The following is a 23,260-nucleotide window of genomic DNA, read 5'->3' as shown; positions in this document are numbered from 1 at the left end:
ACCAAGTGACCACTGCTCAGCCTGAAGGCCTGTAGATTTAGAGGTGTTGTGTAGTCAGCACGACGAATCCTCTCGGCTGTTATTCTTGCCTTTCTAGACTGCGGCTGCTATCCCACCGTCAGATAGCTTCTTAATTGTAATAACGTAGGCCGAGTGGAGCTCGAACCAGCTCTCAGATCCAGGTAAAAATCCCTGACCTGGGCAGGAATCAAACCCGGGGCTTTCGGTTAAGAGGCAGGCACCACGGGGCTGGCAAAAATGTAAACTACTGAAGAATATATGTTTACTCAGATATGAGTTGCAGCTGATGATGGCAAGACATGAACTTTTGTTATATTTTGTGTACTTAAATTGAAATGAATTAAGTAATGGAAGATGAACAAACAATTCTACAAATAATGACAGGCAGCTTTGTGTGCCTTCCGATATTCCCATACTGATAAATGTATCATAAGCTGATCATTTGTGCATTAAAATGGATTTTAATGTTAAATATTTTCGATACTGACATACCAACATTACTTGCACAAATGAAACTCTCTGTGTTCTTCGAAGAAATACCATACCATGGATTATAAAATTTATAAATGGCAGACAATAATTTTGTATGTTTTGTTTGCACTGTAAATCATTAACGCTGAATCAAATTTTTAAAACAGAACCATTTGGGCAACAAAGAAAAATTCAAATTTCAGCCAGATTTGTCAGCCTCAATTTTCAACAATATTTTATAGATACCAGAAATGTAAAATCCAGTAGCCAGATCTAAAAACAAATAGAGTGATGTAGCCTAGAGAAGACTGTTCACATCATCCTTCCAGACAGGTATATATCAATGAAGATCTTGGAACATTACATGGCTATACTGTAAACAAGTGTCCTCCCATAGTTTGGAATCTCTGTTCCCATCCAATATCCTATCACAAATTCATACTTGGTCCAGCTGTTCTTTCAACGTGATACACTCAGAAGAAAAACACTACAAAGTTACAATCTCATATATTTTACTAAATATTTGGTGCATTCATATCACCAAGCATCAGTTCTAACAGAGCAGAAATACTTTTCACTCAAATTTTTGCATCAAAAGGAACTAAGAATCAGCAGTGCTAACCTTTCTTCTATTGACAGCCATTGGGAGTGTGTCAAGGATCCCAGCAATGAGGCTACTGGTTGTTCCCATGGTGAAGATATCCTCCCGGACATCCAGAGCACTGAACAAGGAATGTAAGGAACAAGCCAAGTGTCTCAAGGTAACTTGCAGCTCAAGAGGTAGAACAGACACTTCTAATGATGACAGCAAGTCCACCATAAAATTATCATTCTAAAAACAAAGATACAACATAATGTACCACACAGATAAGCATCAGTAACTTAATAACAAACTACATGGTTCCTAAAATTCCACTTGGCAAAATAGCAACTTGATAAAATTATTTACCAAGAAAACACACAGTATCAAATTAACAGTCAAAGTCTGTACAGACAACTACAACACGGTTCAACCCAAAAATTAAACTAAATAATTCTTCACACCGTGGAAGCTTCACCTCTAAGATAACAGTCAAAGTATTTACTCATACATCTCTGTCAAAGTTGTGTTTAACCATATGGTTAAAAACTTTTAACATTGTCACATAAATTTCTTTGCCTTTCATGAATTCAGAAAAAAGTTGTTTACAAGAATGGCCTTCTACTAACATTTCTGATATTTTCCTTTCCACAAACATACTTTTTATTTATTTTGTGTTTCTAGGAGAGAACAATAACAGGTAAGTGACATGAATTTGAATTAAATGTGTCTTCATTTGTAAGTATTTCCTAAACTGCAATGCAAATAAAGATAGTGAATGATAAATATGTATGATGTTCAAAATATTGTAACTAGCTGTAGTATCCATAGCTGATGGGACAATCACAAAGCATGTGCATGATTAGGCTACATTTTTTCCCATTCCTCACATTGTTTGCCAGATTCTGAGGGACACAAGTGGGCATGCCTCTCCCTGTCAGCGGCTTGTCGTGACGTACTCACTTCATTGCTCTCTGGGACTCTTTGCAGTCTCATATTTCTTTACTTTTTGCTGATCTTGATTTGATTTCTTCCTTCTGGTATAAAAGAAACCAAAGTATAGGGTTAATATTTAAAAAATTCTGACAGGTGTACAAAACCTTTAAAACATTGCTGAAACGATCTCCATAGTGACTCTCTTTACAGTCTATGGAGCTAGTTATCGGTTCTTGGACTTTCGCATGACACGATATTTACCTCATTATTCACTGTATCGAAAAAGAAAAAAGTATATATCATCGCCATAAGACCTATCTGTGTCGGTGCAACATAAAGCCAAAAAAGAGTATTGAACAAAAATTTGCAATGAACTATTTTTGTGTAAAACCAACCGTAAGAGAGATACATGAGTTTTATTCTTTACACCACTTGTGAAGCACCCCCTCCTGGTGATACTTTTCAACAACTTATAGCTAAGACCCTACTGAAAATTTTTCAAAACTGTAATAGCAAGTTTCATTAAAATCCACCCATCCATTTTAGACTGTTGCTGTAACACACACAGATAAATATTAGTGTATCAGAAAGAGATATAGAACAAAAGTTCACCATGAGCTATTTTCGTGTAAAACCAACCGTAAGAGACATACATCAAGTTTTATTCTTCAGGCCCCTTCTGTAGCACTCCCTCCTGGTGAAAGTTTTGGACAACTTATAGCTAAGATCCTACTCGACCTTTTTTGAAACTGTAATAGCAAGTTTCATTAAAATCCATCCCTCCACTTTCCCCTGATGCTGTAACAGACACAAACACAGGTTAAAGTGAACTCGACATAGGTCATTACAATGACGTCAGTATTCTTGTCAGAATACAATATTAACGGACTGGCAGTTGCGGTTAAAAACAATGCTATTGTTGAAAAGTTCGATTAAATGAAACACTGCACATTTTCTCACTTTTAACGAACAGTACTACTCTGCCGTTCTAACCTCTATGGTATTCCATTAAGTGTTCACACTACTCAATCCAAACAGCACTTCAGAGTAGGATCAAATAGCTCGTATACTATGATGAACCAGTGTGTTACATACCAGTAGTAAGCAGAAAATGTATGAACCAGAGGAATGGCATGCTAAAGAAGAGAGAGATCTAACTCTCCAGCTACTTCCCACCAATATTCAGGCAGGCTGTTTTACTCAGGACACAACAGCAATCGCCTCTAGCGGAGATGAGTGGCAGCAGAAGAGACAAAGCACATCACAACAAGCAATGGTCGATGGCATAATTGGCGGTCATACACATTCTAGTGAAAAATGGAAGGGTATGTATAGGTACTTTTAGGCAGAAACAGGTTCTAAGAAGGACATTCCAGGAATCATTAGTGAACAAGGGGAGTGTGTATGCAAGGATCTTCAAGAGGCAGAGGTATTCAGTCAGCATTATAAGATGGTTGGTTACAAGGATAATGTCCAGATAGAGGTGGTAACTAATACTAAAGAAGTATTAAAATTTACCTGTGGTAACAATGATATTTACAGTAAGATACAAAAGTTGAAAACTAGAAAAGTAGCTGGAATTGATAAGGCTTGGGGCGATATACCAAAAACACTGAGTTTGGACATAGTACCATATCTGAAGTACTTATTTGATTATTGTTTGTGTGAAGGAGCTATACCAAATGAATGGAGAGTTGCTATAGTAGCCCCTGTGTATAAAGGAAAGGGTGAGAGACGTAAAGCTGAAAATTACAGGCCAGTCAGTTTGACATGCACTGCATGTAAGCTTTGCGAAATCATTCTTTCTGATTATATTAGACATGATTGCAAAATTAATAACTGGTTTGATAGAAGGCAGTTTGGGTTTAGGAAAGGTTATTCCACTGAAGCCCAACTTGTAGGATTCCAGCAAGATATAGCAGATATCCTAGATTCAGGTCAAATGGGCTGTATCGCGTTTGACCTATCTAAGGTATTTGATAGGGTGGATCATGGGAGACTGCTGGCAACAATGAGTGCAATTGGACTAGAGAAAAGAGTGACTGAATGGGTGGCTGTGTTTCTAGAAAATAGAATTCAGATAATTAGAGTAGGCGAAGCTTTATCTGACCCTGTAATAATTAAGAGGGGAATTCCTCAAGCCAGTATTATTGGACCTCCAGAACCACGAGACACGAAAGAAAATACAGGGTGCACATCAATATACATGGATACAAATCACAGACGCAAACATAATCGCGCAGTAAAGACAACAAAGGCAGCATATGACACCACAAAACAGAAAATAGAAAATACCCAGTAAGAGTCCACAAGTCGGTGTCCAAGAGGGTAGAGCGGCAGGATACTCCGTCGACCACTGCCTAGATTGCACCACCAGAGGCCCTACCACGGGCTTCGTGTGCGCCTCGGCCCCTGCCTCGACGGGAGGTGCCTTGGCTGACCACGGGCGCCCGGTTGGGCTGTTGGAACTGGAACCCGGGAGGCAAAGTCACCAGATCATCCCCTGTAGCAGACGCGAGCTGTACTGTTCCAGCCTCAAGTGAGGGCAATATTGAAAGATAGAAACTTCATTTTGTTCCGTACTGAACTGGGATTACAGTGAAATGAAAATGTTAATGGTCCACTTTTTCAATACCATGAATGTTTATTCATGTATTTATTTTTCAGCCAATCAAACGTTTCTTGTACCTATTTTATCTGCCAATAAAAATGAGAGGTTGTGTCCGGATTTAGTCCATAGCCTTCTCGAAACTTACTCTCGGGTATAAAAGCTGTCGCAATTTTGGGTTAACTTGTCTTTCTGATCGTCGTCTTACTGAGTGTGTGTGTTAAAGCAAGGAGGTGGGGGCCTCAATCTTCGGCAAGCAGAACATCAGCTAAGATAATGGCCAACAGTTTGGAGTAGTTATCTCAGCAAGCTGACCTGAGGGGAAGATTCCAATCTTTAACTATGTAACAGTCTATTCCTAAAATGTAAACTTTCTTCTTTCTGATGTTAAATTTCATGTAAGTCATAAGGACTTAAACTGTAAATCGAGGATAGAATTCCCCTTCAATTAATCTTGGGATGACTACGATTTGTAACGGTTTTTCTCTTGTAAATCATAATTAACTTGTCCTTCTAGTCACCTCAGTCGTGTGGGATTAGCCTCTGCATCGTCAGGCTACAAGCCCAAGTAGGGTTTTAATTTCTGATTTTGAGGAGTGCAAGTGTATGCCTTCATATATTTTGTGTTTGGGCCAGTAATGTAACCTGTTCTTCTTCACGAAGGCCTGGTAGTATGGGTACTAGATACCCCTGTGTAATCTAAAAGGTAATTAATATGGCATTGTAAATTGTAGGTTGTGCCTAGAGAGGCCTAGAAATATAATTCTATTGAGCAAAGAAGCTCTAATCCCTAATGTAAACTTAAAGGTTGCCTTAATCAGGCTGTAAGGGTTGGGAGCGCAGTCTCCTTGGTTGAAATTGTAGAGCATGTAAGCTCTTTTCTGGTAATGTAATAGATATTTGTGTGGTGCTTTTGGAAGGCCGTAACTTGTAACCGTTGGAGCAACGTGCTCTTGAAAATTGTGTTTTGGGAGATATCTCTCCTTTTCTACCTGTCTAATGCAACAATTGTGATGTTGGGACCTTGGTAAATTATGAGCTTGAAGCTCAAATTGTAACTAGTCTTTTCTGAGTTTTTCCTATTTTTTCCTATTTTGTACCTAACTACCTGTACCTGAAATGTTGTTTGTTAAAATTTTATTTCTGAAAAGAAAAATAACCTTTATTTTAAAGTTTTAAATTACTCTTTGACTCTCGTAAATAGACCTATTCCAGTCCGCACCTTCTTTCACCTCTGCGTTCCACAGATAACCCCGGAACAACAACAACAACAACAACAATAATAATAATAATAATAATATAACCCTTGCCTACGTTGTTCTTCATAACATATGTATGCATTGCATACCAGCTGTTGACTTTACTTACTTAAAGTTTTAGGCTCCTTTCTTTTCTTCACAGAACTACTACTACTTGGTTGAGTATCACTTGTGGGCACGGAACCACTGCTACTCTGTTGAGTATCACTCGTGGGCACCGAACCAGTACTATTCGGTTGAGTATCACTGCTACTGGTGCTCGGTTGTGGATCGTTTGTGTGCACTGGTAGATTTAATTCAGGATCTTTTGGTGCATTCATTTCCAGGTTTCACTATCACGCCCTCCACATTATTGCATGAAGCTAAGTGAAGAGCAATACACTTCACATATATTAATTTTAAAAAAAGAAAATATTACAGGACATTCAAACAGCGAATTGTCTGAGCTGAAAAAAAGAGACTGACGTCTATTTAATTAGAGGTGCATTGACAGTAGAGTTGTAAGAAATTCTGTTGGGAAATGGGAACTTCCGTTTAAAAATTATTACCGTCATAAATAACCCCCTACAGGGTAAGCGAGTGGCCGAGAGATCAAACATTTGCTGAACTGTTTGAATGCCGGTGGGTATGCGTTGCCCGTCTCAGTTATATGTATCCATTATTTGTGACTGAACTTTTACAGTATATCAGAACACAAATTCTTGGTGCTCTTCCTCAAGTAAATATTCTATCATAGACATTAGATAAGGTTTCTTTTCAGTTGTTACTCTGTTAGACAAACCACTTAAGTGAAGTTCAGCCTTTCTTAAGTCGTCTAAAATAACCCCCTTTTTGAGAAATGAGATCTGTTTCCAATCGCTGATCTCATTAAATGCATCTCTGATAAAAACCATGCCAGATGACTTTGATGTAACATGTATCCACACAGCAGAAATTATACGTATTCAGTTCCTTAGTAGTAATAAACTTATCAGCTACCACCTGAAAATGAATAACGTAACATTCTTCTATTTTGAGGACGGTGAAAGGATTGCTGAGCTTGGCACACTTTACAACACTGTGCAGATCTAGGGGATGTAACTTTCTGCAAGCCTGTTTTGTTTTTTCGATTAGTGCAAAATCCGTATCACACTGCATGAACTAGGCTATGCCCACTCACAAAAAAATTATGATGTATTTGATCAACACATTGGCAAGGAGAAATACATACAAGAAAATCAGCATCCTGTTCTTGTTCTGGCCAATGCAGTTGTCACTCCAGAGGGTCATATTATTCATTTTATGAATTATTTATATATTTATTTATTTATTTATTTATTTATTTATTTATTTAGCATATGGCCCATACAATCAAGTTGAGTTCAGATATAAATTATATACATATTTACATAACAAGAAAACAATGAACAAGAAAAGGCTCCCTACAACTGAATGTCAAGATCACTGATCCACTGTATTGCTTCTGGAGTTGCCATCTGGAAATCCACTTTGCTGCCTGTGTATGCCCGCATTTCACACTCTCTGACAATATGATGTATGGTTTGTCGTGCAGCTCCACAGTCACACGCGGGTGTCGGCAACTTGTTCCATTTAAACAGCATGTCTCTGCAACTGCCATGGCCTGTTCTTATTCTGTTCAGAGCAGACCATGTTTTACGTGGTAGTTGGAATCCACTTGGAAGTTTGGCATTTGAGAACATACTGTGCAGGTGCGTCTCCGTTGCTGCTTCCCACCGTCTTTTCCACTCTGCAGTTGGGTTGTAACTTCTAGCAACCATGTCTAAGGCTTTACGTAAAGTTGGATGGCGTGAACGTAATCTGTTTCGGTTGATAGTTCGTAGATCTTCATGTACAGGTAGATCGGGATTCCTTAAGATTTTATTGAATTCCTTGATAAGAGCGGTGGATCTGCGTAAATCAGATGGCATTATTCCAAAATGTCCATATTCACTACTTTTAAGAGACATGATTCATTTTCAATGCCCCCTCTCCCTCCAATTCCCTCATGCCACATACACATGTAAGAGGATCCAGTATCACAAAAATGAAAAACAAAATTGTATCAACTAAGTTGTCATTTGTAAAACATGTCTGAATGTGCCAACTTTTGGAAAAATACCACCTGCTGTGATGTGCTACTCAAATCACTTCCAAGCTCTTGACATTTGTTTGCATTATTTTTCATTTCTGTGTATGCTTTATGGGCTTTTCTCTGATGAAGCTCAACTTGTATCAGAACTGCCTTATTATTGGGTGACTTTTCAAGATGCACTTTGTTCTAAAGTTTATAACACTTTATACAGGTGACACTCCACAGTCTACGATATTTCAAATTTAGAAATTCTTGAAGAAAACTCTTCTGGTTGCATTGTTACTAGGGTGCCTTTCATTAAATGCTTTCACAAGAAGGTTCAAATTCAAATCTGAACTCGAATATTTCTTACTGGTTCTTAGTCTTGAATAGATAATGACCATCAACAGGAAAGGCACAGATTTAAACATTTTCCTGGAGGGAACTCTGTTATAGTCTGTTTCTAACTTCAAATACCTTGGAAGTATAATTTCAAAAGATAATACAGTGAACCAAGAAATACTTAATAGGACTCAGAAAGCTTCTCAATTTTATTTTCACATGATAAGTCTACTCTGGGGTGATAAAATACCACAGAAGGCAAAACCGACCATGTTTTATACCTACTTCATTCCAGTTGTCACATATGGACTTGAAACATGTACCCTGCATAACAAGGCAAATAGTAAAATCCAGTCAACAGAAATGAAATTCATCAGAACAATGAACCAACAGACCAGGAAGGACAAGATTAGAAATGAAGCAAACAGAAAGAAGGCCGACATCAAAATACCCATTACCGAGCTTTTAGGAAGACTCAGGCTACAATGGTTTGAACATGTTATGAGGATGGACTGAACGAGAACAGCAAGGAATTACTTTGACATAGATGTGAAAGGGGAGTGGCCAGCATGTTATGAGGATGGACTGAACGAGAACAGCAAGGAATTACTTTGACAAAGATGTGAAAGGGGAGTGGCCAGTTGGGAGGCCAAGGAATCGATGGACAGACACAGTGAAATAGGAGGTCAACAAGAGGAATGCCAAGTGGGAGGACATAGAGGAACAGAAACTATACTTTGACAGGAAGAAGTGGCGAGCACTGCACACCACACCCAGGAAATGGAGCTGGAAAATGATGATGATGATGATCATCATCATCATGTGGAAGGGAATTTACATGGTCAATAATGCGTTGCCTACCAGAGACCGTATATTTCGCTTCTTTGTGACATGTACGTCCATCTACAAAGCTGGTCTTGTCTTCCTTTACCTTATGAACAAGAGTTTCAATTTCCTTTCTGCTTGGTGTGAATATGTCCATAAACATTGTTTTACAAACTTCCTTCAGATGCCCTCCACCATCTGGATCCCAATATGTTACCGTACCTTGTCTATGATGCCCTTCATTAACTACATTACGTTTGCGTCACCTTCAGACTTCAGTTATATTAAGCAACCCCAAATGTACATGCCTTGTGCTTTTCTGTCTTCTTTATAGATTTCATGAACAGATCTTGTTTTGCACTGGAATTTGCAGCTGTACAATACTTGGAATAAAACACAAAAATTAGAACATATGCATTTTGCACTGTGCACACCACATTTATGAATTTGCAGATTTTATTTATTTGTTTATATTTACCTCTAATGAAAGTTGTTTCTTTGCAGGCAAATGTTATTTTTCGAGGTTACATATTATTTTCCTGCTTTTTTTTTTAACACCTTCCTCTCAACCTGATCACTGTCAGAGCCTTCAGGGTTTCTCCTATTCATACAATTTGTTTCCATATTCAATAAATTACAGTGCATGCAAGTAATTCTTAACTACAACTTTCACTAACTGCTTAAACACAACAGATCAGCTGCCACAGAAAGCCAGAGTGGAAAAATTAATGTGCCAAATGAATTGCTACTTGACACCTTTGTAAAGAAATAACTCTCTTATTTACCGGTCATGCTCTCTGTCGAACAAATTACAAACCGCAACAATTAGAATATCACTTGGCGCTTCTGTAGAGCAATGGCAGATGTCAGGTAACACCATTTTACAGTACAAAACTTTGACGCTTAGCCCTTTTGTAAGGTTATTCAATTATCCTTGTATCATACAATTTACAGTGGTATTTACAGTCAGATGCAACCCTTGAAAGGCATACCTTTCATTGAGGGCAGGTGGCATCTGCAATTTATGGGGAAATGTGAGTTATTGTGGTAGGAGATTATGAGAGTTACAGAAATTATGGGGACAGCACAATCACTCGGTTCCTGACTACTGTTCTATGAATAAAGTCTCACAACCCAGCTAGGAAACTAACGCAAGGCTTTGATGTCCAAAGACCCAGACAATGACCATTCAGTCATGGAGCCAGACAACTCCCACTGTAACCTGAAAAAGATACACAACTCTGTCCTATGTGATGTCATTTTAAAGGAAAAATAGATTCAAATATTTATACGTTAAGTTATAATATACAAGTGATTCTCAGAACCAATGTTAAGCGTTAGCTTATAGCATGTTACCTTGGTAAGTCGAGCGTGTAGTTGCTGAACACGAGGCAGGTCAGCATCCAGGAGGGGGAATAAATCTCGGAACGGTGGAGTGAGAAACAGGTGCTCTGTCACAGAAACTAGAAAGAGTGGGATGTGGAAGATCTCCACAGTGAAGTTCTACAACAGAATAAGAACAGCAGCATTTATTTACTAACATAATATAAAAATTTATCAACTTTTTTGGGTAATGAGTTTAGTCATAATTCTTGAATCATCTCAACAAACACACTCACTCACTCACTGAACATGAAAAAAAAGCAGTTGCACACAGTACCGTACGCGCACCTTCTAGCGATACATGGACACCCTAGTGTTAATTAGGTCGACCTCGGGTATCTTCGAGATTCGTATTGGCAACCTTTGAAACACAAACTATGAATCACTTATGCATCGATGTGTGACATCTGGCGTACACTTTACGTACTAGTACTGTTGTTGTTTACACAGCAAATCCAAACTATAGAATTCATGCTAGGAACAAGATTTGCATTGAGAAATGTTATATAATGTGTGTATGACACAGTTGTTGGCTTAAGATAATAAACGTTTAGAAAATTCATATTGATCGATCATATTATTGATTCAATTCAGATTTCATTTCCAATCAGTTGGCAGTATTGCCGGAACCGGGAGAGCTTCCTCCTTACTCCTCCACCCCGTACAAAGAAATATCGCTAAAAGGTATGCGGACTATACACAGTAGGCCCTAATTAGGCCCTATCAGAAATACACACACATACTGTAATAGTATTTTAAAAAAAATAATAATTCTTAATAATTATACTCTTAAGGGTAAAATGTCCTGTCAACTGATCATCATCATCATCATCAGTTTACAGCTCCAGTTTCCCAGGTACTGTTGAATAGCCTCTTTCACTCTCTTCTATTCATGACTGTCTTGTTCTTCATGACATCATCCTGTGTCCTTTCCCTAGCTGCAATGTCATTCTTGATATCCATCCAGCAGGTGCTAGGTCTTCCAATCTACCATTTTTTTCCTTCTACCTCTCTTTTCAGGTGCACTCAGGCTGTACCCATAGGCTCCACACTCATCACGTGTCCAAACCACTGTAGTCTGGATGTGTTGACTGCATCCAGCTTTCTACCTTGCTTCCTAATTTCTTAACTTGTCCATCCTGGTCCTCTGGATAGTGGATCTCAACCATCAACATAAAAGGTGAATGTTTCACCAACAATTACCTGCCTACATCATTCTTCTACACATAAGAACAGAAACCATTAGAAATACATATACAACAGAAACTGGTTCAGATGTCCTTCTCTTGTGTGTTTCCCTGGGTATTATGCCATTATTCCAAAGTTCCAGTCCATGTCCTTTAAATCCTACATGCTAAAGTAACCTAGACAGCACATTTATGTCACTTTTTAGTATGTTCGTAACTCCCGCCATATGGAATTAAAATCAGCATTCCTGGCCATGTTGCACACATGACATGCCAGCAACAACTGGCCTGGATAAGGATTTGATAGAGAACTTAAGTTCTGCAGCCCCAGACAATGTAGCACAGTAACATGTCAGCCAACGGCTACATGGAGCATCAGTCCCAAGCCAGTCTTTGCTGTGGTTGTTTGGATCATGCAACACTAGCTCACCTGATGTGTTGATGCTGAATTTTACATTTGTATGTGAATTGTACAACAACATACATAAATCAGGCCTACTGTGCTTACGTATAGTGGTTTGCAGAACATTCAGTTATAGAGAGAAAGAAAGCAAGACAATTTACAAATGATGAAAAATTTCATCTTATCAAGAAAGTGGATGCTAATCCATACATGAAATGTGCAAATCGCCCAAATATTGGATATTCCTATGACGGCTTTAAACACAATTGTAAGTAATCGAAAGGAGTTTGAGGATGCTTGTCTGGCAGGAGGAAGCAGCAAAATGAAACTTGTTTATAAAAGACAGTTACCATATATAGAGGATGTTTTTGAAGAAATTATTTAAACAAGCTCGGGCTTTGAATATTCCTATTGATGGAACAGTGATTCAGGCCAAGGCATCACATTTTGCTGCCAAAATGGGATTATGTAACTTCAAGGCACCTGATGGATGGCTTGAAGGTTTAAAACAGAAAGGAATAAACTTTCGTACAAATCTGTATGTGAGGAGGCTGCCTGTGTCAATATCGATACTGTTCAGATTTGGAGAGATACGACCTGTCATGGCTATTTTTTCAGTTGTACGGGACCCACACAAGGATTGCTTGATATATATGAACTGGAAAAGATCCAAAAGAAAGGAGCACGATTTGTTCTGGGTGATTTCCAACAAAAGAGTAGTGTTACAAAAATGTTGCAAACTTTGGCTGGGAAGATTTGGGAGTAAGAAGACAAGCTGCTCAACTAAGCGGTGTGTTCAGAGCTGTCAGTGGAGAGATGGTGTGGAATGACATTAGCAGATGAACAAGACTGAGTGGAGCTTTCAGCTTTTATGGGAGATGTTTGATAAATTTCCATGTTGTTTGAAATCATTTAAGACTAGGTAAACAATTGGTAGGGAATCTGCCCCTGGGTGACAGCCCTAAATACAAATCAATGATGAATGATCAACTGACTGCTTTCTTGACTTAATGTGGAACAGAACAAAAAAATGATGGCCTATATTGAGATGGATGCTAATAATGAATAAGTTAAATCAAAAGTATCGTATCCTAAGTTCTTTTTAGAAGAACCTACCATATTACCCATCCACTGCAACATATCTGTTTCAAGGCTGTGGAATACAGACATATCAGTTTCTCCTTCACGATATGTTCCATACTTGGCCAGATGATGAACACTGGGGTGGACTGCTGTCATAAGGACACAGTACTCAAAGTAGCTGCTCTTAATCAAGTCACGTAGAATCACTCGACTTGTATTCAGTTTAGGAGAGGATGTAATGAATACAGCCTTCTTCTGGTTCTCTTCACCTTTCTAAAAAAAAAAAAAAAATCATAACGTTAATCAAAAGTGAATGCAAATAACACAAACTTGTAACTGTCACTAATAAGGGAGTATATTTAACACTGAAATAAAATAAGCAATTTAACAATGAAAAAAATGATCCATGCAGGCCTAGATTAGAAGTGTAAGTCACAAACACCACTAACAAAAGTGGAAATTCTGTAAGAATGATTGGTCAACAGTTATTAGCTCGAAGGAGGAGGTCAGGAATGAGCACATGATCAAGTAAAAAATAATTATAATGACGAAAGGGAATGAACATAATATTTCATGGGTAAATAGGATTTAAGGGGTCAAGAGAGGAACATCATAACCTCTCCCTGTAGTGTATTTTCAGAAGTATTTTACACCTACCTCAAACGAAGAAAATTCTTTGACACAAGTAGCACCAGACGATATGAGTTCGAAAAGACCACCATTCCAATGAAGACACTCAGCTGCTTCATTATCAATGAAAACTACAGCTTTTTTAACCTTCTTCAAAACTTCCTTCCACCAAGTCTGACACAACCGACGAGGATTCACAACCATATTCACTCACAACTATTCAATGATAAGTGGTGATCACAAAGCATTCAAAAACATCAAAAATTAAAAGTTATTCATTTACAAGAGTTATTAAAAATAGAAGTCTAAAATGCTAGGTTATGTCAGATCCTCCCATCCATAATCGAAATGTCACAGCAAAACGTGCAAGAATAATTATATCAGAGTCATAATTTAATTAGACCCAATATTAATTTAAACGAAAAAACGATGTAAACAATCGAGATACATTGCTTCATCGGGACTGACATGCCACTGACATGTCACATTATTTATTTCTCTTTGCTTTAATTGATATTCAAGATTATGAATATTAGCAATTACGATTTACATTCACATCTTCATGTTCAGCTTTATCTTCTTAGAAGTAAAACATTTGCAAACTTCCGCTTATCGTGGAAGACTGGTGTACCCGTGAGTCTCTTCTGTTTCTTTCCGGTTTGTTGTCCTCGTGGTGAACTACCTGGAGACATGGGTTGGTAGATTTTTCAGTTTCAAAAATGTTGTTTTCTTTCATATTCTTCCATATTATCTCCATATTCTTACATACTCTTCCTCTCTTTGATTTAAAAGTAGATTTATCAATATTGAATTCTGTATTTGAATTTTCCGCAACAGTAGGAACTACCTGAAACTTCCGAAACGTGTTCCTTTCATGGATTATTTTCGTGAACTTGCTATTCGAGCCATTTATATGATATTCTTATTACAGGTAAACCTCGTGGTTTGAGAACTGCTCGTAAGCACGTTAATCACCGCCGAGAACAAAGATGGGCCGACAACGACTACAAGAAGGCTCACCTTGGTACGCGATGGAAGGCTAATCCCTTCGGTGGTGCGTCTCACGCTAAGGGAATTGTACTTGAGAAAGTGTAAGTTGTATGTAGAGAAGAAAAAGTTATATCTGCATGGATTTGGGAATGTTTTATCAATCTTTCACATAAGTCTAGTTTCTTATGTTGTCTGACAGTACCGTATGGAGAATTACTGAAGCATACCAGAGTCTTGGATTATTGTTTCTTGGCCATCGCCTAGTAGATTTAAAAAAATCTGAAACTCAAATTGGCAATGGTCAATCAAAGCGATCTCCACAGATGTGCTTTTAAGGCAGTCACCCAGGTGGCAGATTTCCTATCAGTTGTTCACTCTTTCTTAAATAATTGCGTAGAAGTTTGAATTTATCGAACATCTTCCTTAGTAAATTATTCCAGTCCCTCTTTGGTAATTGTTCCGTAAGCGGGCCGGGTATGGCACAGCTTGGATGATTTCAGATTAAATTAACCCTCTGTCGGTCATGCTCTGATTTCGACAAGTCGCGCGGCATCTAGGAGGCGCCATTGTGTTATTAGTTTTAAAAATACATTACCTGTAGACATTTTTGGATATAATTGAGTTAAATAATGCTGACATTCCTTTTACTCGTATTTCCAATGTTAACAGCAACAATAAAGGCATAGCAAAGAAAATAACCAGTGGACGTGTGGTATTTCGGGCTACGTTGTAACGCGCACACATTTTATCCATGACATCTACTCCACCCTTTGTCCCGTTGTAGCATGTCATAATTATAGGTTTGGCATTTTCTCCAGTTCCATCATCAATCGAGTCGTCATCTAAATGATGACTGGAAACGAGCAGGACAATTCTGTTTTTCTTAGGAACATAGGAGACTAAAGTGGCATGTTCATTTAAACCAAAGATTGATGACTTTACTGTCCTTTGTTTCCCATTCGTAAGCTCAGCTGGCAGACATCTTTTATTCTTTCTAATTGTGCCGACGTAAGATAATCTCAAGTCGAAGTCTGTGAACCAATTATCCGTTGTAATATTACGACCTATGTTATAGATAGGCTGTGCCAACCGCTTAACAACATCTGTCGGTTTATTACTAATATGAAACAGCTGCTCTGGTTGTTTCCCTGAGTAAATTTCCAAATTATGACAAAAGTTTTTGCATCCAGTAGGGCGTATATTTTTATCCTGTTTTTGGCTGGTTTTAATGCGATATACTGCTTAAACCGGCATCTTCCACGAAAGGCTTCACGCTTCTCATCTGTTATCAATGCCCCAAGGCAATAGTTCTTCTTACAGTTGTCAACAAATGAATGAAATACTTCCCAGATAGCGGCCAAGGTGTCTAACATCTTACGATCCTCTCTTGCAACCCTGTCATCAAAACAAAAGTAACAAAGCAAAAATTTAAAACGTCTCAAATTCATAACAAGACTGAATATTTACACTCCATTGCCATCCGTGCCCCACAAGTCCTCCAGCATTATTTTGTTTGCATATAAAGTAGGAGCCAAATAAAGTCCTAATGTCAGTCACTTTTCGCATCTCTTTCCCTTTGAAAATGTCCTTTAACGTGTTCTATATACTGATTTGTATACCGAACGACATTTTGTAACGTTTCGTCTGTTATAAACAATTTTCTACACTCGCCTTCATCTTGTACTGACGTGCATCACCAGTAACTCCTGGCAGTTTGGTGAGCAAATTATGTGGGGGTGAAAATTTGCAATCATTGACAGTGTTCTCCTTCGTACCAACAGATGGTGTCATTGCATAAACCTCACAACCCACCCACAACTGTCATTAAACTGAGTTATGGGGATGTTTTGTTCGCACGCTACCTTCGATGCCTTCATTTGTAACATTTTCATGTGATACACTGCAGCCAGTGTTACGTATTTCATTGACGTACACGAACACTTCGTCAATTTTCAAACGCTTTCCTGTTTGTAGACATCTAAACGCGTCTAGAATAGTTTGTGTTTTTTTGGTGGCGGCATTGGTAATCATTAGTAAAGATTGAAAAGGAACGTTTTACAGTACCTGGAGTACCAGAGAGGAGAGGTCCTTCCTCTACGCTTGCTATAATTCCACTGTCCCGTCCTTAAAAGTATTCTTTCTTATATAGGAAAATTGAAAGCAAGACAGCATGAAAGAAGAAATTGCCACCATTATCTTTACTCCCATTGGCCAGCTGCGATCAGCTGTGAAGAAGTCTCTGTAACTTTTTCCCACTAGAGTTCGCATGTGCGCCACACCAACCCGTGCAAAATTAAAACACTCGCTCGTCAAGAAAAAATTTAATTTAGTAGCTGTAACATGTCTTTGTAAATCCAGGCCAGGCTCTGTCATGAGAACAGTGGCCCCTTTTGGGGGCCACATTTCCTTCGAGAGGCTCTTAACTATCGCCGTGGCGCATGCTGCCCGCACGGCAAGAAAATTTAGTGGTTGTAACCTATCATCACATTTTCTCAACAGTTGGTGACAGCATCACCCGCCGCCAAGCCACCGTGTGTACAGCGAGCGGAGTATGAGGCGCGCCATGCCCGGCCCGCTTGTGGAAGTTTTACCGTGTTGTTAGCTTCTTTTCATTTCTTCCAGTCACGCACAAAGTTTCCACTCGCCGAAAATTTTCTTTCCACAGCTGTTGCCGTGCTGTTCAGCGAAGACTATCACCTTTAGCTTGAAGGCCGCTGTTATGTTCTGAACGCTACTAAATATATTTATTCAATACTTATAACATTATTTTATTAGTATATGCATTTGTTGCACAGCGTGGCGTATCTATATCATTACAGTGAAAGTCCCAATGAGAAGAACAGCTGTTGTTCTCTCCAGAGAGTATACATCTCTGTGTCGTTACGCTGTTGTTACTAGCGCACTCACTGTATTTTAATACACTACAGCCACAGCAAGGTTTATGTAATTATCTATAATTACAAAAATATGCTTTCCGCTTTAATGTGTTGCTATGTAAATTACTGCCGGGCTGAGTGGCTCAGGCGGTTGAGGCGCAGGACTTCTCACCCCCAGCTTGGCAGGTTCAATCCTGGCTCAGTGCGGTGGTATTTGAAATTTCTCAAATACGTCAGCCTCGTGTCTGCAGATGTACTGGCACATGAAAGAACTGTGGGACTAAATTCCGGCACATCAGCATCTCCAAAAATTATTTTACCCCTCGCAGCCCAGTACTCACTACAGTCGGCTGCGCGCGGAACGACTGTAGTTTGTTTACACGCTGGAAGGATGTTGTCAAAAGGTGCTGAGTGGTGATTATTGATACACGATTGGTCTGGACTGGTTCTTGCCGTGCGGACGTTAGGATAGGATCTGGACTGGTTCTTGCCGTGCGGACGGTTAGGATAGGATCTGGACAAGACTGTTGGTCTGGACGGTTAGAAGCCGCAAAGTGGCCTGAGGCCTCTAGTTTTGTGTGGAAACACAATTGGATGTTTTTTGTTTGTGCTTTTATTCAGCTGGGGTTGGTCATCATCATCATTGTCCCACTCCAGTCGCCTGGGTGTGGTTAAGAAGCCTCCTCCACTCCTTTCTGTCCTTCCACTTTTCCTGCTCCATTACTTCCACCACATCCAATCCAGCTTCTCTAATGTCCTTCCAAATCTGATCCATCCACCTTCTTCTCGGTCTTCCAACTGTTCTGTTTCCCTTAACTTCTCTTTCCAATTCGCTTCTTGCTACCCGTTCCTTTCTCATTCTTTTTATATGTCCGAACCATCTCGGTCTTGCTTTCTGTATCTTCTGTACTAACGGTTCTATATTTAGCTCTTATCTTATTTTAATATTTTGAAATCTATCTCTGGTTACATCGCGTATTCCTATCTACGAAATGTCACTGTAAAATTTGTCACAAATGGAACATAATAATTACTTAAATGAAGTGAAAAATCTGCGGTAAATTAAGAAATACCGTCGTTGTTAGAGAAATTTGAATGCATACTTAAGGCCTGTAGACAACTCCTTTGTCGTATTTCGCTGCTGGTGCCGTCTTTTGTTAATTTCTTTAGGTCCAGGGCTAGCACCGAGAAATGGGAGTGCTATGTCTGTGGACTCTCATCTTTGTTCATATCACTAGAGCGGCCAGTTGAAACAGCAAAATGGAGGTCAATAGAATTCACGATAAGAAAAATAGCATGATCCCTGGACCAATAAATTACTAGTCCACAGAATTATTCTTATGTACATTGGCCATAGCCTTTTGTCGCCTATTAAATCTTGCATATCGTGACACAATTCAGGAAATGATGTAATTGACACCTGAAGCAATAAAACGAAAGCAAAGCACTTCAATGAACAGAGACATCGCACACGAAATTGTTGAAAGTGTAAGACAAACAAGACATTCGTGTGTTACTGTAAGCGTAGTACCAAAAGTACTTGTAAAGTAGTAAAGTAGGTATACATAATATTCACCAAAAATAAAATATTTCTTAATTTACTGCAAATTTTAGACTTCAACTGTGTAAGAGCAATTATTACGTTCCATTTGTGACAAATTTTACAGTGATATTTCGTAGATAGGAATGCGCGACGTAACCCTATCTCTTCTTGTCTTTTTAATCGATGTCCTTAAAAAATTCATTTCTACTGCTTGGATCTTACTATCTTGTCTCTTATTAGTTGCCAGTGTTTCTAGTCTGTATGCAGTGGTGCCAACTATTACGGATTGTCCGTAATTATTACGGATTTCACCTCACGATTACGGAATTACGGTCAAAGGGGAAATTATTACGGAAAAGCTGACATAATCAGGAAAAATAATTTTCAACGAAAAAAAAAAAGAAGGAAAAAGGCTCGAAAGTATTGAGCCTTTCTCCTAAATCGTCCTCATTTCAATGCTTGTGAGTTGACAATGATACTTATTCGATCGTGACTTCCTTTTGCTACCCATAAGCGTTGTAAAATTCATTGTGAATGAAGGAGCTCAAGCGCTGCTCTTCTCCACTGTAAATCCTTCAATAATGTTGTATTTGCTATGGTAAGTGCACTGACAGTTGACAGAAAGATTGAGAAAGAAGTGAGGCCTACATTAAGAGCATCTGCACTGGAATCTCTTATGGTTCAGAAGTCGAAAGTTTCATCGGAGTGGAAAGGATGCTTCCAGAAAACCTACACTGAAAACCTGCTTCTGCGTGAGAAACAAGCTACAAGGAATATTTTGTTACAGAACTAACAGGTTGTGTGCAAATGTTATTGTGTAATATGATATACTTTGGAATATATTGCTAGAGGGAAGGCATAACGGGTGTCATTATCAAGAAGGGAGGAGCATGCTTTTAATTTTACTCGAAATTTTTCTCGGGGTGGCGGAGGGCGATTACTGATATTCCACTTCAAAGGTTGGCACCTCTGTGTATATTACAATTGGTATGAAATACTGTTTATATAATGTTAATTTTGTTCTCTTGGGTACTTGGTCATCCCATAAAAGTTCTGACTTTGATAAAATGTTGCACCTTTATTTAGTCTGTTGTTAATTTCAGGGTTGGTTTCATTACTTCCATTAATAATGCTACCCAGATATGTAATCTATGTTCACTTGGCTTCTCTTTTCCACAGTGCATGACTACAGTTTTCTTTTAACTAATTACCATTCCATACTCCCTTCAGATTTTCATTCCAAACGTCCAGTTTCCTTTGTACTTCCTTTTCTCCCTTTCCCCAAATCGCCACATCATCTGCAAATACCAAAGCATTCACTTCATCACTACTGATTCTCTGTTTTACACATTTTATGATCAAATATTAAACAATAATGGTGACAGTGCACTTCCTTGCTTGAGAATGTTTTTGTATATAATGTTTGTCACCACTCCCTACCTGTGCACTGCTTTTACTCTCATGATACAACTTTTTTATCTTGTTAATTTATGATTTTGGTACATTCCTTCTCAGTAGGCATTCCCGTGCATGTTTTCTCTTAACTGTATCATAAGCTTTTTCCAAATCCAAAAATACGAATATGATTTCCTTGTTCCTTTCCAGATGTTTTTCCACTATCGTTCGCACTGTCAGAAGTGCCAACTATTGCGGAGTGTCCATAATTGTTACGGATTTCACCTCACGATTACAAAATTACGGTCAAAGGAGAAATTATTACGGAAAGAAATCGTCGTTTCAATGCTTGTGAGTTGGCAACAATAGTTATTCGATCGTGACTTCCTTCTGCTACCCATAAGCGTTGTAAAATTCATTGTGAAAGAAGGAGCTCAGGTGCTGCTCTTCTCCACTATAAATCCTTCAGTAATGTTGTATTTGATGTGTTAAGTATACCTGAAAGTTGACAGAAAGATTGAGAAAGAAGTGAGGCCTACATTAAGCACATCTGCACTGGAATCGCTTATGGTTCAGAAGACGAAAATTATATCACAGTGGGAAGGATGCTTTGAGAAAAACACTGAAAAGCCACTGCTGCCTGAGAAGCTACAAGGAATGAGCAGCATTTAAAGTAAGATTTTATGTAATAATCCTTGCGGTATAGCCTATGGAGTCCTACCTGTTTTATCAAAGAACTTACAGGTTGTGTGCAAATTTTATTGAGTAATATGATATACTTTCGAATAGATTGCTAGAGGGAAAGGCAAAACGGGTGTCATTATCGAGAAGGAAGGAGCATGCTTTGGACTTGTTGATCTGTTCCGTGTAAAGTCATATTGTTCTTCCTCTGTGTTTATATTATATCCCTCACCCTTTCGTCTATGACTTTCTCAATTATTTTTAGCCCATGTGATAGGGTTATACCTCTAATGCCCGAGTGCACCAAGCTCGGTAATTATCAGCCTTTACGAAACCGTGGTAAAACTTTTACCGTGGTATTGCCGTAAAAGCAGTGCACCATTACTATCGCCCGGTTTCGTTACCGCGGTTTCTAGACGCTTGATTTTCTCGCTATTATTCCCCTCGGAAGAAATTCGAAGTAGTATTCAGGAAGCAGTGATCATTTCGATAGTCACTTGTCTTTAGTTTATCCAGCCGGCAGTGATCGTTTCGACAGTCACTTGTCCCTCGTGTTTACATTTTGTGACAGCGCAAGCAAGTTATCGACTCCTTAAAATGGAAAATAATGTTCGACATGTTTTGAATGTTACATCGAAGACATGGAAGGGGACCTCCTTTTCCACACACAATATTGTCTCTCGACAACATTCCTTGTGGCAATATGGGCTCTGTTATATCGTTGTTCTGCTGGGGAGGTGGGATTCTGAACAGGTGTAAGGAGGAAGGATTTACATGGGTAACCTCCATCACCCAAAATATAGCCATTAGCTATTTCTCTCGTCTCGAGACGCGCTCCCAGCCGAGAATTGTGAAATATTGTGCTAACATGAGTCGACCTTGGCCATCTTGCTACAATATCTCGTATCGTGAGGTTCGAATCGCTCACAGTTTGCATGTTTAGCGAGAAATAACCTTTCCTATTTCTAAATACCTCCCCATTTCCACCTCCGGGAGACTATTCGCACATGAGTGCAGTCCAACGCACGCAATACACCAAGGAACCCAGCTATTGTATGAAACCCTTCCATAACCTCTCTTTGTTCTTGCTGCGTAAGTGAAAGTTGAATGAACTGTGGCGATAACGACGCAAGTAGATCAGAAACCTTGTGTATTATGCGGCATACAGTTCTGTCAACATCACAGACGTCACTCCTTGAAATGTTCCAGTTGCTTAGAACCGCAGCGCTATTAAAAGACGATTTCTAGGCGACATAGGTCAGTTTCTCCCAGTCGGGCATTCCAATTGTTCACCATTTAAATCTTCTCTGGAACGAAACATCGCTTAATTCTTCAAATAAATCGCGTCTCTCTTCTATAATTCTCCCTTCATTTCTTTCAAACTGATTAAGATACTGGAGGTATAACCTATATTGTTAAGCTCCATCTTGGAATCTTTAACCACAGAGCACAAATAAACTTTACCGCGGTTTTCTTAGTTAACCGCTCGCTCACGCGCGGTAAATATTATACCGCGGTAAAATGTCAGTAAACTCGAAACCGAGCTTGGTGCAACAGAAATACGACTTTACCCTGGTAAAATTGTGAAGTTTACCGCGGTATTCTCTTTACCGAGGTTGGTGCACTCAGCCATAAATTTTACATTTCTTCCTATTTCCTTTTTTGAACTATGGTATCCTTTCATCCTTCCATATGGCATTGAGGGCTCTTGTGTAGCCACTGTATTCCATTGCTGCCTTAATCATACCAAGCTCGATAGCTGCAGTCGCTTAAGTGCGGCCTGAAAAACGCCTGAAAAGCCTTGCATCTGATATGTTTTTGACATGCTCTGTTGGTGAAAAATATCTAATTCCCTCCATGGGAATTTAGAATTTTCTATTGAGTATCCAGTAATTGGGAGATAGTGGATTCGAACCCCACTGTCGGCAGCCCTGAAGATGGTTTTCCGTTGTTTCCCATTTTCACACCAGCCAAAT

General features: G+C 38.9%; 2 protein-coding genes across 3 annotated transcripts in view; one reads left to right on the top strand and one right to left on the bottom strand.

The window, feature by feature from the left end:
• LOC136858094 (sec1 family domain-containing protein 2) overlaps positions 1-14,268 on the bottom strand; it is a 183,197-nt gene extending 168,929 nt beyond the window's left edge. For both annotated transcript variants that reach the window (XM_067137367.2, XM_067137368.2), the window contains exons 1-4: positions 13,827-14,268; positions 13,203-13,442; positions 10,470-10,616; positions 1,115-1,324 (exon numbers count right to left, since the gene is read on the bottom strand). In XM_067137367.2, the coding sequence (XP_066993468.2) occupies positions 1,115-1,324; positions 10,470-10,616; positions 13,203-13,442; positions 13,827-14,003 (774 nt within the window). In that variant the 5' untranslated portion in view covers positions 14,004-14,268. The remainder of the gene's footprint in view (positions 1-1,114; positions 1,325-10,469; positions 10,617-13,202; positions 13,443-13,826) is intronic.
• A 140-nt stretch (positions 14,269-14,408) lies between these two features.
• RpS23 (ribosomal protein S23) overlaps positions 14,409-23,260 on the top strand; it is a 28,779-nt gene continuing 19,927 nt past the window's right edge. Inside the window, exons 1-2 of the mRNA XM_067137366.2 lie at positions 14,409-14,493; positions 14,731-14,890. Of these exons, the coding sequence (XP_066993467.1) occupies positions 14,490-14,493; positions 14,731-14,890 (164 nt within the window). The 5' untranslated portion in view covers positions 14,409-14,489. The remainder of the gene's footprint in view (positions 14,494-14,730; positions 14,891-23,260) is intronic.

Source organism: Anabrus simplex, chromosome 1 (assembly GCF_040414725.1).
Source record: "Anabrus simplex isolate iqAnaSimp1 chromosome 1, ASM4041472v1, whole genome shotgun sequence".
NCBI classification, from domain to species: Eukaryota; Metazoa; Arthropoda; class Insecta; order Orthoptera; family Tettigoniidae; genus Anabrus; species Anabrus simplex.
The sequence above is the reverse complement of the archived record's forward strand: the minus strand, read 5'-3'. Positions and strand labels throughout refer to the sequence as shown.